Source organism: Ovis aries, chromosome 22, assembly GCF_016772045.2.
Source record: "Ovis aries strain OAR_USU_Benz2616 breed Rambouillet chromosome 22, ARS-UI_Ramb_v3.0, whole genome shotgun sequence".
NCBI classification, from domain to species: Eukaryota; Metazoa; Chordata; class Mammalia; order Artiodactyla; family Bovidae; genus Ovis; species Ovis aries.
The window spans coordinates 11,074,514-11,090,295 of NC_056075.1; the positions used below are offsets into that span (position 1 = coordinate 11,074,514).

Consider the following 15,782-nt stretch of genomic DNA (forward strand, 5'->3'; position numbering starts at 1 on the left):
TAGTCCATGGGGTCGCTAAGAGTCGGGCATGACTGAGCAACTTCACTTTCACTTTTCACTTTCATGCATTGGAGAAGGAAATCAGCAACCCACTCCAGTGTTCTTGCCTGGAGAATCCCAGGGACAGAGGAGCCTGGTGGGCTGCCATCTATGGGGTCGCACAGAGTCGGACACGACTGAAGCGACTCAGCAGCAGCAGCAGCAGCAGCAGCAGCAGCAGCAGCAGCAGCAGCAGCAGCAGCAACAGCAGCAGCCTTGATTGTTGGATAAGAGAGCTTCCACTTCATATACTGTTCTTCCTCATCTTTTGCATGAATACAAACCAAGGAACCTGCTCACATGTTAGACAACCCAAAAGTGTCCACGGAGGACAGTTAAGTCCATGTGAACTCAACTTACCTCGTGTTCCAAAAACAGAGCTTTTAGCTGTCCTTTGGACCAAAAATCCATGGCGTAGGCTAGCAGCTTCATGGAGACCATATTGATTCTGAGAAAATTCCCAACAAACACAACCCTATCAATATTCTGGGAAAAGAAAAAACGAAAGAGAAACAGTGAACCATGGCATAAAAATAGCATTTAACAGACCCAGTGCTTTGTATATCACTGTGCTCCAGGGCCTTGCAGAGTGAATTTGTGGTTGTCAAGCAGAATTCTTTCAGGATTTCCAAGATGAAGCCAAACCAACCTCATAGTTCATTCCACAATTTGCATGGGTGAGGCAGAGACTGATATTGGGCTTGTTTACTGGTATCATGTTAGGTTGCCTTGGGTCTAATATAAAATTCACCTCCCAACATTTCATCTAAATTGCTTGTGCATTCCTTCAATCCCCCAAACTTCCAACTCTAAAATATCATCAACTTATAAATTATTTTTTTTTAATAAATTTTATCTATTTTTTAAAAAAGTTTTTGGTGCTGCGATGGCAGTACCAAATCCCAACCACTAGGCTATCAGAGAACTCGCAACCAATTCATAAATTAAATGGTTATGGCATGAGTTATTCATCTAACAAGTCTGGTCAGGTTGCTCTGTTGCAAACACTGGAAATACAAAAAAGAAATGACACCCAGTTTCGCCCTTTAGGATATATGATGAAATATCCTGTTTGATCAATATGTGGGTTACAATAAGATAATGAAAAATGCATTTATATTTTTGTTGTCACAGATACAGATTTGCATTCTGAACACATGCCTCACACTGAACTCAGCCTGTCTGCCACACAGACGCTGCTCACCATCACTCACTCACAGAGCCGGTTGCTATGGTCACTCACATAAAAGGCAACAGAGTCTTGGGATCTGGCATTATTTTCTGTTCAATTTATCAAGAGCAACCAGAGTGTGGGAACATCACTTTCTAACTGTCGCAGATTTCAACAATACATGTTAACAAATCTATCAACCACAGTGAACATTTTCCCTGGGTAGGGGTATGGGAGGTAATTTTAAGGTTTCCACAAATAAGAACTGTAGCCACAAACTGCCCAGGTAGGACTTGCTCAAACTTTCAGTCCTGCATTACTCTGGCAGGAAGCCAGAAGAAAGGGAAATGGCATTAGAATGTGATAGCTACACCCACTTCAAATAAATTCCAGGTGGGTCAAAGATATAAAGGTTAAAAAGAAAAAAAGAGACAAAGAAAACATGGAAGAATTCTTTTTAAAAATGTGGAAGTAGAAAAGGTATAACACTCAGACTCCATTAAAGAAAAGTCTGACATTTAATTTAAAAATCAAATACTGATTCAGTATGTTTATCCTATAATGCAGATAGTATAGAGTCAAAACAAAACAGAAAAGCTAAAACCAATGGCTACCTCTAGAGAGGTTAAAATTGAGGGATGGGATGGCAGTGGTGACTCATTTCCATGTATACTGTACTTCAGAGCTCTGTATTATGTGTTTGTACTCTCTATTCCAAAAAAAAGAAGAATAGAAACTAGAAACTTTAAAAGTTGGTAGAGAACTATTTGATAGCATTCCAGTAATCACAGAACAATATTTTAGAGTCAGTAAATGTGGTATCCCTCCATGAAATGGCTGGAATCAAAGATCCTCCAATCAGTGACTCCAGGGAGCAAAGCAATGGCTGGCAGGACGTTGGCTACCAGAACCCTGGCCCCAAGTGATCCGTGAGTCCTCTCATTCATTCAACACCACAGCAACATTCAAAAGGGTTATGCCAACTATTAATAGTATGTACCATGGCAACGCTATACTCCAACAATAAATGGTATTGACACTGAAATAAAAGTGAAAAATACAAGCAGTTACTCTATTCGTAAAGTGATTATGATACCTGTAGAAAGATTCGCTGGCTCACTGCAGCTCTGGAAAGCAGGGGAAACAGCACCTATTGCTCTATTGGATGGGAGACATTCCACCCAAGTGACCTTTGAGAGTTTATGGGCACAGCCAACTATACACGTACTAGTCCTAGGGCTTGTTTGGCTTCTTAGGAAAACCTTCCTCAAAGGTTAATGTCAAAAAATAAATTCTCTGTTAAAGTGAATCCCATGACCATGGTGGACTTTGAAAAGGCATGTCTCTGGAATACATACTTTCATCTGAATACCACCCTCATTTAAACTCCAATCGAACTGGGGGCTTACAAAAAGCATGACACTGATCCCTAGGCCAGTGACAAATTCTGTTCAATACTATAAAAGGAGGGTGTCTCTTTCATAACCCTAGAGTTCAAAGGCAGGGCTGCCACCCACCTGTCATAAAGGCTGCCTCCTACCCTGTTTAATATTCCACTGTTCAACTGGAAGGGGCTGGAGAGGGTTTCTGCAGCTACCTGTAGACTTCTAACTCTTGATCTGAGTGGTGGCTATACAGGTGTGTGTGCACACAGGCACGTGTATCTGACAATTTGTCAGCTCTACCCTTGTGATTTGAGCCCTCTTCTGTATGTCTGTCACATTTCTATGAAAATTCATATTTTGAAAACTCTATTACTGATGCTCCAGTGCTAAGTTGCTTTAGTTGTATCTGACTCTTTGTGACCCCATGGACTGTAGCCCACCAGGCTCCTCTGTCCGTGGGATTCTCCAGGCAAGAATGTTGGCACGCAGGGTCTTTACCATTAGCGCCACCTGGGAAGCCCCACTACTGAGGCTACAGTGATTCTTTAATACTTTTACTATGACTTATTCCACATCCTAATGCCTCTTTCTTGTCTTCCTAATACAACTCGCTGAGAACTATTCTACTTGACGCATCTTGTATTTCAGAAAAGGTTTCTATTCTTCTCAAAGTAATTTTGCAACGTTTTAAAACACGTCACCAAAGCTTTGTCAGTCACCAACTCTGCCCTTTCTTGTGCCTGGGACTCTGGCTGGCCTCAGCTGTAGCAAGCTCTCTGTGCTTTGATAGCCCTGTACAATGCTGCTTGAACTCCATGCCACAAGGCAACACTGTAAAGAAGCTGAAAGCAGAGAGAATATCGAATATTGCAAGTGGAATGTTTTACCTGCAACTGTTTACAAGGATGCATGAGATTTCCCTCACAGTTCAATCGGTGTGTGTCCATGAGGTTGGAGAGGTTATAGTATGGACTGTCATTTTTACTGTGTTACTCTGGTTAGATGGTTTTATTTGTCATCACCCAGTGCCTCCTTAAAAATAAAACACATACTCCTCTCCCTCCCCCAACACACATGCCTCATGTTCTATAAGGCATGATTATGAGAAACAGCAGGTTTTCCAAGGATCTGTCGTGTTGTGAGGGTCAACAGTTACTGCACTGCCAAAAATGATGTTTATGAATGACAGATGGCCGTCCCGAGGTTAAGGCCTTACCTCATTCAGTGCACACATCCGAGCAATGGAGCCAATGTTGTTGGTGATGGTGACGAGGGTGGCTCGGGCGAGGTCTTCCTTGCTGATGGAATCTCGCTTTTCCTTACTCATCATGTTGCCAAAGCTATGTTGGAAATATTAGCGAGTGTTCAAAATCATCCTCAGGCAGGCCCCATGCTTCCACCAAAGTAGCGGAGAGTTTTATGCATAACTCTGATCAAGCTCAAATGACCTGATTTAGCTATCATGGTTTACAAGCTGACAGGATTACCATATGGATGATTGGCTGCCCTTTTCTTAATAGGGGCAAAGTAGCATGGCTATTAATGGGGAAAAAAATTTTTTTTAATGCCTCTAGATATCTGGACAAGAATGGAGCAGGGGAAACTGTTGCAGTTTTCCAGAACCTTCTTTCAAAGCTGCCTTATTTTAAGCACAGGTATCCAAAGCTAAACATCTCAGCGCTTCATCAAGGGCAGGAGATCAAGTCTGAGCTCCAATACCATAGATCCTTGCACCACGCTGGTAGGTTGACATTAAAAAAAAAAACAACAACACAAAGAACTAAATGAGCAGCCAGGGTGGAGAGACTGCCTTGCGTTTAATCACTAGTGCTCCTAGCTACTTAGTCTCTACCTTGATGCTACCGCAGATCCTTGAAGGCCAAACCGTTCATAGTCTCCTCCGTAAATGTCCTTCACCAGCTTATCAACATTGGTGCTGTCGCCTTTAGCTGCCATTTCCAGAGCTTCTTCAAAGGTCTCACAACCAGTCAGCAAGCAACAAAGGCCTAGGAATGTTCCACCTCCAAGACTGAAGGAACAATAAGGTTTATTTTTTAAGTTTTACTGGAAGACTTTGCCCGTCCAAGTCCCCAACTATATCAAGATCACTAATGCGGGTGAATAAAAACAGCAGGAAAACTAAGGGGCACTTGAATTAAAGTGCTGGGTGAAAAAGAGCTTTTAGGGTAGATTGGATTGGAAAAAAAAAAGAGGGCAGAGACTAAAAGAAACATCAAGGGAAACTTGCCCTGAAGTTTAAGGACAAAACCCAGAGAAAGACTCTCACTGATTTCCGTTGTGAGACCTTCAACCAGCCGCTGACCTAAGTGCTTCATGCAATCGTCCCACCTAGAAAATGGGGCCAAATCATGAGCTGCTGCTGCTGCTGCTGCTAAGTCGCTTTAGTCGTGTCCGACTCTGTGCGACCCCGTAGACAGCAGCCCACCAGGCTCTGCTGTCCCTGGGATTCTCCAGGCAAGAACACTGGAGTGGGTTGCCATTTCCTTCTCCAGTTTGGGTGGTGTGAAAGCGGCAAATAACCAGAGAAATGATTGCTATTAAAAAAAAAAATATGTAGCTAAATACAAATATTTAGAAACTGTGTATACATGCAGCATAGTTCAAATCTAGAGAGATAGACTCTATGAGAACAAAACTGAACAGGGACTCTGCCAGGAATAGCCAGTCCCAAAGCTGTATCTTTCCTCTGGCCTTGCTTCTCCAGCAGAAGTAATGTCACTGAAGGTTCTCAGAAATTTCAAAAAGGAAACAATTGATGGATCTCATATTTGATTTTTTTTCTAGTAAACTTTGGAAAAGATTATTAGTATTTTACTTACCATCCGATAGTCAAAAAATAGTAACAGAGATCTTAAAACGGTCTCAGTGCTTGAACCATGTTTTAAAAGCTTTTTTTTTTTTTTTTTTTTTGTGGGGGCGGGGGTGCAGGGAATTCCTCTACAACAGTCTTTTGAGACAAAATTCGAAACCAATCATGATAGTTGAGAGGGAACTCAATTGTATATTAATATCAAAGTTATTTGAGGGGAAGAAAAGCAGATTCAGAATAAAACTGTCAGCAGTGAGCGCCTGGCAGAGAAGAGCACTGATATGGCCATGAATGGGCCTTACTCTCTGTTTACAGAAGAGTAAAAGTGTATCGGTCTGTTCTGAAATTCCAAGAACTGCCAGCCCTGGGGATTCCATATGTGTTTGGATACTGGCTTTTAAGAGAAAATTCAAATTGAGATTGAGGTTATTTTCAAAACTTAAATCTAAAAAAAAAAGAGAAAACTTAGGGTAAACTATATTTATTGTCAAAAAGTTGTTACCAAAAAGGTAGCAGATTATAGACACACAGTTCTTTAGAATTTACATCTAAGGTATAACTGTAGTATTTCTTAAATAGTGATTCTTACAAAAATACATACTTGATTGAAATGATGTGTCTTCGTAGCAAATTAGGTAGTTAGGCACCAGTCACAGCTATCCAAACTGCAGGTGCAGTACCATGAGGACAAAAGGAGCTCCACGGGCATTACCGCCTTGACAACTCAGTAGCAGCAGAAATTTTGGATTTCCTCTAAGAAAGTTTGTGCTTATTTACATTTAACATGGTGCATCGTGAGATGTTGTTAGTTTTTAGTCTGCCTCACATAGCTAGCATGGTTTAATGGGAACACTTTTGGGCTTGTGTGACATGAATTTGTCTTGTTTTCTCTCTGTAAGTGTGTGTATATGTGTGTGTGTGTGCGCGCGTGTTTTTATATATATATATTTATATAAATAAAGCTTAGCTCCCATTTCTAGTTTCTACCTTTCATCCACACTAATATCCTGTCTTTGAAATCAGGTATTTGTATTCCTCAAGGTGTTCAGCAACTGACTCCAAACATATAAGCACTTAAAGGCACTGGCTGACTTAGAAAGAAGGCAACTCATCATCTGATGTGTTGGTATGAGTGAAAAGGGACGAGGGTTTTGTATGACTGGAAAATGACAGGTGACTGACAAAGAGTCGGTGCTGAATGGGGAAGGCAAGCATGCGTTGGCACAGCTGGGACGCTGCAGGTGGGAGGGAAGAATGTGCAGTCGCGGAAGAGCACTTTATTAACATCCTCAGCCTGCCCCCCGTTATCCAGTCTAGTGATTCTCTCGCTCATCATCAGATGCATGTTTGTTTCAGCAGACACATAGCAAAATCCTCAGCCAATCAGAGACCGAAACATCATTCTTTTTTTAAAAAACCCAACAAAGGTGTAGTGAGGAATTTCAGGGAGAAACTAAGAGAATCCAATTACATGAATGCTCATGCCCTTAAAATAGATTCCAAAAGGATGAAATAAGCTGCACTGGTCATTTCACTGAAGCTTGAAAAGTCTCTACTTTCCTCTTTTCATAGATCACACATTCTAACAATATAAGCTGTTAAGTTCTGCTTTTTTTTTTTTCATTGACTGCTATAATTGGAGTTGTGTCAACAGAAATGAAATGTTGCTACGCATCTAGGATGCAGTAAAATTATTCATCTGTGATCTCTGGAATTACTATTATAAAAGGATTATGACTTGCTGAAGGCTTAGATTATGGTTAGCATTTTTTAGGAATAAAAGTTTTTAATCAAGGTATATATATGTATTTTTAAACATAGTATCATTGTGCAATTAATTAATAGACTGCAGTATAGTGTAAACACAACTTTTCAATGCACTGGGAAACCAAAAGATTTATGTGATCCGCTTTATTGTGATACTGGCTTTACTGCAGCAGTCTGGAACTGATCCTGCAATTTCTCTGAGGTATGCCTATAGTTTATAGATAAGTGGTTTTGTAACTTGGATCAAAAACAAAACAAAAAACCTTTGGCAGAATAACTGGTTGGACAAAGAAGACCTGGGGTCCAGAGACTTGATATTTCGTTCCCCTCCCCAGCCTGTGGCAGCCTTGGAAAGGGCTCTCTCATAACCTTCAGTCTCCTGCAATACCTTTCCAAAACTACTGGCTAAAGGGAGCTTGTCAGAAAGCTTGGACATCCAAACAGTATTCGCTGATTGCAAAGCACTGGTCATTAACCAGCATCTACCAGTCATTGGAATTTATAGGCATTACTGCACATATACCAGATACCAACATCACAGTTTGGCTCATTATTCAAAGACAACCAGATCCTTGGAACCTCCAAGGTTGAGAGCATGTACCTGTGATATAAATCGTGACTTTGTTTAGTGTTAATCAACAAAACTATAAATATCTCTAATTGTGGACAACGGTTAGCTTGTTGTTACCTTGGGACTAGCTGTACCAATTCGATGGCCCCTTTTGGGAGGAAGTCTGTAGTTGAAGATTATACCTTTCTCAGGAGATCACTCTCTTCAGGTAAACCCAGCCTAGCCAAAATATTTACTTGTCTCTGATACTTCTGACAGGTCTAATGAGGCTATGGGGCCTCATTAGTTGTGATTCTTCAGCTTAGTGCTGTATTCTTAGTAAGAATGTGTTGTCCGGAGGCAGTTTACACACACACAAAGCAGGATCAGTCAGGATGTGTGTACCAGGGTTTCCTTATACCACCAACTGTTGACATTTGGGACTTGACACGTTCTTGCTGTAGGGAGCTATTGTAGGATAGTTAGCAATACCCTTGGTCACTAGATGCCAGTATCACTGAATCTCCAGTTGTGAAAATCAAAAAACAATGTCTTCAAACATTGCCAAACCTCCCTCCCCTGAGGGGCTCAATCTTCCCTTCCCCAGTGGCGAACCATTGATTTATGCAGACAAGTCATGTTAATACAGGAGAAAAGCAGTGCTCACCTCCTTATGCGTGAGTAGGATTACAGAATGTCAGTACTGGAGAGGCAGGTACAAATTAAGAAACAACTCGCTTTGTGGCACAAACAAGGATACTGAGGCTCAGGGGAGTTACATGATATCTTTGTCTATCAAAAACAACACTTTCAACATCATGTCTCAAAGCACATGTCCCACAGTGCTAGCTCCTTAAACTGTTCCTCCAAAAATGGGTTCTTGTGGTCCAATAAGAAACCTCATTCTAATCCTCTTACAAGTAAAGAAAACCCTTGTAATTCTGTTTACACTATGATCTCTCAAAGACTTCTGACCCTGTATCTTCGCTCCGTGTTGAATCCCCATTAACCGGAAGCTGAGCCCAGGTGCCCATAGGGTGTGTACACACAAAGAAACACTCACTCCACCCCACTGCCGTCACAGGGCTGTTAGCCTATCCACTGTACTTCCAAATTCCCTGTGAGGTGTGCTGACTATTCCAGTTTGCAGCGGGAGCATTTATCTGAGGGTAAAAAGCACTGTAAACAGTCTGGCTCACTGATTGGGATGACATTATTTCAAGCAATTCTTCCTGTGCTAGGCACCAAGGTAGTTCCAAAGGAAGGGTTTCTCTGCAGCCCTCTGACCATCACAAACATCCTTCCACCTGGCTTCTGGGTTGTGTGACCCTTTTCCCGCACCTGACCAGTTTCCCCAGAGCAAGAGCTGTGTTTTATTAACCTTTCTATCAATCACCCTGTATAACACATCCAATAAATCCTTTTTGATTGGTTGAGGAGGTAAGATCTTTCTTTTAAAAATGTATTCAATATATGTAACCTTTTCAGAAACTGGTCTTTAAGGAAGAGGCCCGGGTTTAATAAGCACAGACAGGTTCTCCTAGTGGAAACCGCATTTACCTGGTCCCTGTAACTCTTTTATAGTTGTCCTTGGAGTACACGGCTAGGATGCTGACACCTGAGCCCATGTTCACCAGCAACATAGGGTACGGGTTATCCAGGCAGTACGGCTTTTTCTGACACAATTCGGGATTTGTGGGATTTTCAAAGTAGTAACATTCCGGCTTGCCGTTGAAGCCAATGGAGTCGACGTAAAGCAGGCCCTGAATCAGACAGTCCAGTTCGTCCAGTTTGTGGAGCTGCAGGTCAGCAATCTGAAAGAGAACAAGCCCATGGGAGGGAGACTGTCACCACCTCAGGGGATGTCCTGGGTTCTTTTCTTTGGTCTTAATGTGTCATGAACGTGAAAGGCATGGAAACATTCTTCTAGCACCGCATTGGGAAATCTTGTGGAGACTCAGTCATTCCAGTGGAAAACCAGCCACTAGCATGTGGGGTGGGTTAAATGCTTGCCCCTAAGATATGCCCATATCTTAGTTTTCAGAACCTGCGACTGTAACCTTATTTGGAAATAAGGTCTTTGCATATGTAATTAAATTAAGGATCCTGAGATGAAGAGAGCATCCTGGGTTATCTGGGTAGCCCTAAGTCCATGGACAACTTCCTGATAAGACACAGGGAAGACTGGATGGACGCAGGGGAGAAGGCCACATGAAGACAGAAGGCAGAGACTGCAGGGCTGCCTGACAGGCCAGGAATGCCAGCAGCCACCAGACGCCAGAAGAGGCAAAACATGGGTTCTGCCCAAGAGTCTCTGAAGCAAGTGTGGTCCTAGCAACACCCTGATTTCGTCTTTCTGGCCTCCAGAACTGTGACTGAATACATTTCTGTGGCTTTAAGCCGCTAGAAGGGTGGTGATTTGTTATAGCAGCCACAGGAAACTAATCCAGCATACCATGGGGTGAAGAGAGTGAGAATGTTCTGGAAGCAGAAAGACTTCTACACTTCCTTGAAAAGATACACAGTCTTGAGGGAGGCACGTGAACCTGGGCTGGGGACAATCTCCTTTGAGCCCAAATAGCCCAGCTCTCCTTTTCCTAGGCGCCAGGCTTTGGAGTTAGAGGGGCCTGACTTTGAATGCTAGCTCTAACACTTAGCTAATTGAGGGATGTGGGGCTAGTTCCTTAACGTCTCAAGCCTCAGTTTCCTCCTCTGTAAAATGGGGATGATACCCACAGCATAGTGTTGTGAAGGCTACATGATAATAACATATAAAATGCTGGGACGTCTCTGGTGGTCCAGTGGCTAACACTCTGCCCTCTCTGTGCATGGGGGCCCAGGTTTGATCCCTGGTCAGGGAACTAAGAGTTCAAATGTCATAAATAAAGGTCCCATGTGCTGCAACTAAGGCCCGGAGCAGCCAAACAAATAAATATCTTAAAAAATAAAATAAAACAAAATGCTTACACATGGCTTGGCAAGTACAAAGGACCTGAAAAACAGTGACTCTTTTACTAATAGCTTAGGTAGTCCCAGAGTGTCCTTTCATGCTCCTGAGGAAAAAACCTCCTTTTCTCCTAGGTACTGGGGGGGAAAAGAAAAGGGGAATGAGTCAACTGAGGGCTAGCCTTAGCAGGCAATGGGTACTTTGCATCCTCAAAAGTTTATTCATGGTCCTGAAGAGTGATATTACTGCTGGTCCAGAAAAAAAAGAAAACAATCTAATATTCACCAACATGAAACTGAATCAACAATGGAAGATAATTTATAGGGTCTAATTTAAATGTTTAAAAATCTCTTTAAGAAAATAATAACTAGTATTTATTGTTTACTATATGCCCAACCCTTATACTAGATCATTTAGTTCTCACAAAAATCCTGTGAAGAGGTATCATTATCCTAATGCTATGTTTGAGGCTCATAGACCTGAAGTAACTTTCCCTAAGTGGCACAACTAGCAAATGGCTTGCTGTTCTTCTCCTGTCTTCATTCATAATGAGTCCTGCTTCTGGGATCTGGAAACCACCTCCACGAGTACTATACTTAGATATATTGCCCACAAAGCATCATCTTCATTCTGAAAGTTAATAGCTAGAAGGAAATTTTGGACTTTTTGTCATCTCACTGCTCCAGACAACAAAATCTACTGAAGCTTTATCTGCAGAGCAGAATTAGAATAGGTGGCTAGCAAGATGGTGGACGTTTTCTTTATATACAGGAAAAAGCATTCTAAATAACACATGATGATAAAAAGCAAATTTATCAAATGATCCTGAACATTTCATTTTCCACCAAGTGAAATTCTGGGTGAGATGCATATCATGATTCATGTGTTCGGGGGTAATACTAGAGGTGTAAGACCATCTGGCTGAGCGCCGAAGAACTGATGCTTTTGAACTGTGGTGTTGGAGAAGACTCCTGAGAGTCCCTTGGACTGCAAGGAGATCTAACCAGTCCATTCTGAAGGAGATCAACCCTGGGGTTTCTTTGGAAGGAATGATGCTAAAGCTGAAACTCCAGTACTTTGGCCACCTCATGAGAAGAGTTGACTCACTGGAAAAAACTCTGATGCTGGGAGGGATTGGGGGCAGGAGGAGAAGGGGACAACCGAGGATGAGATGGCTGGATGGCATCACGGACTCAATGGACGTGAGTCTGAGTGAACTCCGGGAGATGGTGATGAACAGGGAGGCCTGGCGTGCTGCGATTCATGGGGTCGCAAAGAGTCGGACACGACTGAGCGACTGATCTGAACTGAAGACCATCTGGAGATCTAAACGCTATAGTGATACATAGCCGTGTAAACCCTGTCTTCTCTTCCTCCCAGACTCCTCAGCTCTATCCACATCTTCCATCGCACTCACAGCAAGGGTCATGTTCTGGCTTGCTTTTTGGTTCACTGGGTGCCCCTGTGCACCATGCTCAAAGGCCTGTCCGTTACAATGGCTTAATAAACATTTCTTAAATAGAACAGGGAAAGTTGTCCCCTCTTAAATCACCCCACACTGAAGAGTAGCAATTCCATCAGCCAGTCTTGGGGCCATAGGTTAACCTGCTTAAAAATTAATCAGAGGTCCATCAACAGTATTGAAAGCCATGCCCAGAACTAACACCACAAACGTGAACAAAGTGTGTCCAGGAGATGTCCTGAAACTGCTCAGGAAAAAGAAAAACCTGTTAAGGCATATAAAGCATGCGACTTTGCTCTGAAAGGAAAGATCTCAACTTTCCCCTCAAAATCACTTTCAAATAATGTGCTATCTGCAAACAGACATCTCTTCTATAGCACTTCACTGAGGGATGGGTATTTGTTTTTATTTATTTTTCCATTGGAGTATAACTGCTTTACAATGTTGCGCTGGTTTCTGCTGTACAACAACGTGAATCACCTATATTGCTTTCCCTTCCTCTTCAGCCTCCTTCCTCCATTCCTCCCACCCCTCTAGGTTGGCACAGAGCTCAGCTCAGCTCTGCACTGAGCTGAGCTCCTGCACTGCGGAGCTGCCTGCCACTAGCTGGCTCTTCTGTGCGTGGCAGTGTATTTACGTCAGTGCTGCTCTCCCAGTTGGTGCCACCCTCTCCTTCCTCCCCACAAGTCCATTCTCTACGTCTTCTTCACTATTCCTGCCCTGCAAATAGGTTCAACAGTATGATGGATATTTCTGAAGCCTGAGGTCAGGCACCTCCCCACTGAGAAACAGAAATATTAGTCACTTTCATTGAGACCTATGGAGACCTCCCTCGAAGGTTTTTCTCATCCAGGAAATAGGACAGGCTCCCAAGTGTAAAGCCATGAGTCAAATCATTACTTGGATAGAATGTTCAGATCACAGCTACAGAGAAACGCTCTTTTTTTTGGGACTTAGTCTTCTTTATAGTGGGGGTAAACAAAAACAAATGCTGCAGGAGCCAGTAACGGAGTAAAGTCCCTTGATTAAACAAGGGACTTGACTTCTGTTCAAGTGATGGAAGGATGGGGATCGTGGCACACAAGGCAATGCACACGTGTTTAAAATTCACTGCAGCCCACGTGATAATGGGGGCTCAACGTTGCCAAATGATCAGATTTCTCAAGAGTCAGAAATCTAGGTTTTTACGTGAAACTTCCAATTTTTAAATGCTGGAAGCTAGTTTGAATTAAATATATATCTATACGTAGAAGGGCACCATAACAGCTGTGAGCTACATCTGACTTCCCACTAATAGGCAGTAAATTCCTATGAATTTTATACGTATTCTTAATGGTGATCTCTATAATGGGTCTTAGATGATGGTAGATCTGAAGTATCAGATGCAGCGAATATGCAGATGAAGCTTCAGCTAAAGTGAACATAACCTTGTCACCAAGGTGTGTTGGTAAATGTTTAACAATTAGCTCTCTGGGAGCAAAAGCCCGGGTTTATAGCATCTACCAATTTCAGTTGTATCATCACTCCCACCATGGCCAGCTTCAAGCTGCCAACACAATGTCACGAAGCACAAAGCTGGGAAGACACAGTGGGTTCTCATGAGCCAACAGGAGCCGACTCCAGCACACCACTGCGTGCAACTCTCCTTAGCACTTTCAAAAAATATGATTTGCAGGACTTCCTGGCAGTCCAACAGTTAAACCCTTCACTTCCACTGCAGTGGGCACCAGGCTCAGTCCCTGATGGGGAACTATGATCCCCCATGCCGCATAGTGCAGCCAAGAAGAAAAGAAAGTGTGAGTTCTGCCAGTTCTTAAATCATGAAGTTTAAACTATTCCCCAAACTTAAAAACAAGAAATCAAAATTAGCCCTAAGACTCAAACTCTGCAAATGATGGGGATAAGGGAAGAAATAAAGCAAAAAAAAAAACCAAAAAACCAAAAAAACTTTTCTTCAAGTTATTACTATGATAAACTAATTCCGTTTTACCCATTCCCAGAGTCACCCAAGCAAGCATGGGTGCAATGCGGATTCTCAAATTTTAGGTACCATCAGAACACCTGGAGGCTTTGTTAAATCAGATTGCTGGGCCCCCACTCCCAGAGTTTCTGATTGCCTGTCTGACAATATCCCAAGTGATCCAGATGCTGCTGGTCCTGCGACCACACAGATGTTGGAGCTGAAGAGCTGCTATGAATGCATGATCATACCACAGTACAGTGACAACAGGCCTTCAATAAAATCACAAACTCTCCCCAGTACCAGCTGCCCTAGTTAACTTGCAGGGCTCTTTTCAAGAACCCAATGAGATGGCTGTGTGAAAATGCCTTGGAAAGATGAGTTAGACATGAGTTATACAACTTATACAAGAGGTAAAATAATTCAGTCTTCTTAAGCTGAGATACATTTGGAAACCCATTTCCAAACTGAAGGCTCTAATTTCTCAAAGGAATTCAGTGAGTCCCTGTATGCTGAAATTAGAAAAAAAAAAAAAAAAAAAAAGGATTATAAGCACAAGACATATTGAGGATACAATTGGAAGAGGTTGTCCTTTTGTGCTTCCCTCTGTCAAAAATAACTAAAAAGCAAAAATTATTATATATAAAAGGCCTGGCGTGCTGCGATTCATGGGATCGCAAAGAGTCGGACACGACTGAGCGACTGAACTGAACTGAACTGAGGCTAAACAAGAAGGTGCTACTGTATAACACAGGGAGCTATTGTCAGTATCCTCTGACAAAACATAATGGAAAAGAATATGAAAAAGAAGCTGTATATGTGTATCTATACAGAGAACCTTTCTGCTGTACAGCAGAAATTAACACACAATTGTAAATCAACCAATGAAAGTCACTCACTCATGTCTGACTCTTGGCGACCCCATGGACTATATATAGTCTATGGAATTCTCCAGGCCAGAATACTGGAGTGGGTAACCTTTCCCTTCTCCAGGGGATCTTCCCAACCCAGGGATTGAACCCAGGTCTCCCGCATTGCAGGCAGATTCTTTACCAGCTGAGCCGGAAGGGAGGCCCCATACTGGAGTGGGTAGCCTATCCCTTCTCCAGGGGATCTTCCCAACCCAGGAACTGAACCAGGGTCTCCTGTATTGCAGGTGGATTCAATTAGATTCAACTAGGAAATCAACTAGACTTCAATACAATAAACCTTCAAAGTAACTAAATAAATAGCTGAATGAATGAAAAAATAAATAAATAAATGCATTCATACATACATATGTATGTTCATAAATCTGAAAAAAAACATCCCAGGAGGTTTCATGCCTGCTCTCTATGGGAGTATGCTATGGACCTACCCCATTATATCACTCTCCTGCCCTTGAGAAATAAGTCACCAAGTTGTTTTTCACAAAATGAATAAAAATACATCTGTATGATACCCCACACTTTCCAAGGTGCTTTTGCTGACACTGGCTCTATAAGTCATACTGGAAATGGCAGAAAAGGTTATCTTACTAAGCGTAAGAACAATCTGCATATAAAATGGTTGACTCTGAACTACAGATCACACTAGGGGCTCTTTGCTCCTTACACAGGAGAGCTAAGAGAGACCCGAAAGAGTTGAATTTCAAATATGTTTTGTGAGTGAGAAAAAAGGGAGATCAGTCCT

At 42.3% G+C, this 15,782-nt stretch overlaps 1 protein-coding gene and 1 non-coding gene across 7 annotated transcripts in view; both read right to left on the reverse strand.

Annotated features, from left to right (window-relative positions):
- PANK1 (pantothenate kinase 1) overlaps positions 1 to 15,782 on the reverse strand; it is a 110,993-nt gene that overhangs the window by 5,724 nt on the left and 89,487 nt on the right. For all 6 annotated transcript variants that reach the window (XM_027960488.2, XM_060404948.1, XM_060404946.1 and 3 more), the window contains 4 exons: positions 9,303 to 9,556; positions 4,448 to 4,624; positions 3,812 to 3,935; positions 400 to 525 (listed from right to left, as the gene is read on the reverse strand). In XM_027960488.2, the coding sequence (XP_027816289.1) occupies positions 400 to 525; positions 3,812 to 3,935; positions 4,448 to 4,624; positions 9,303 to 9,556 (681 nt within the window). The remainder of the gene's footprint in view (positions 1 to 399; positions 526 to 3,811; positions 3,936 to 4,447; positions 4,625 to 9,302; positions 9,557 to 15,782) is intronic.
- MIR107 (microRNA mir-107) lies at positions 3,371 to 3,451 on the reverse strand. Its single transcript, NR_107942.1, has one exon. It is a non-coding gene; the product is annotated as a microRNA mir-107 (primary transcript).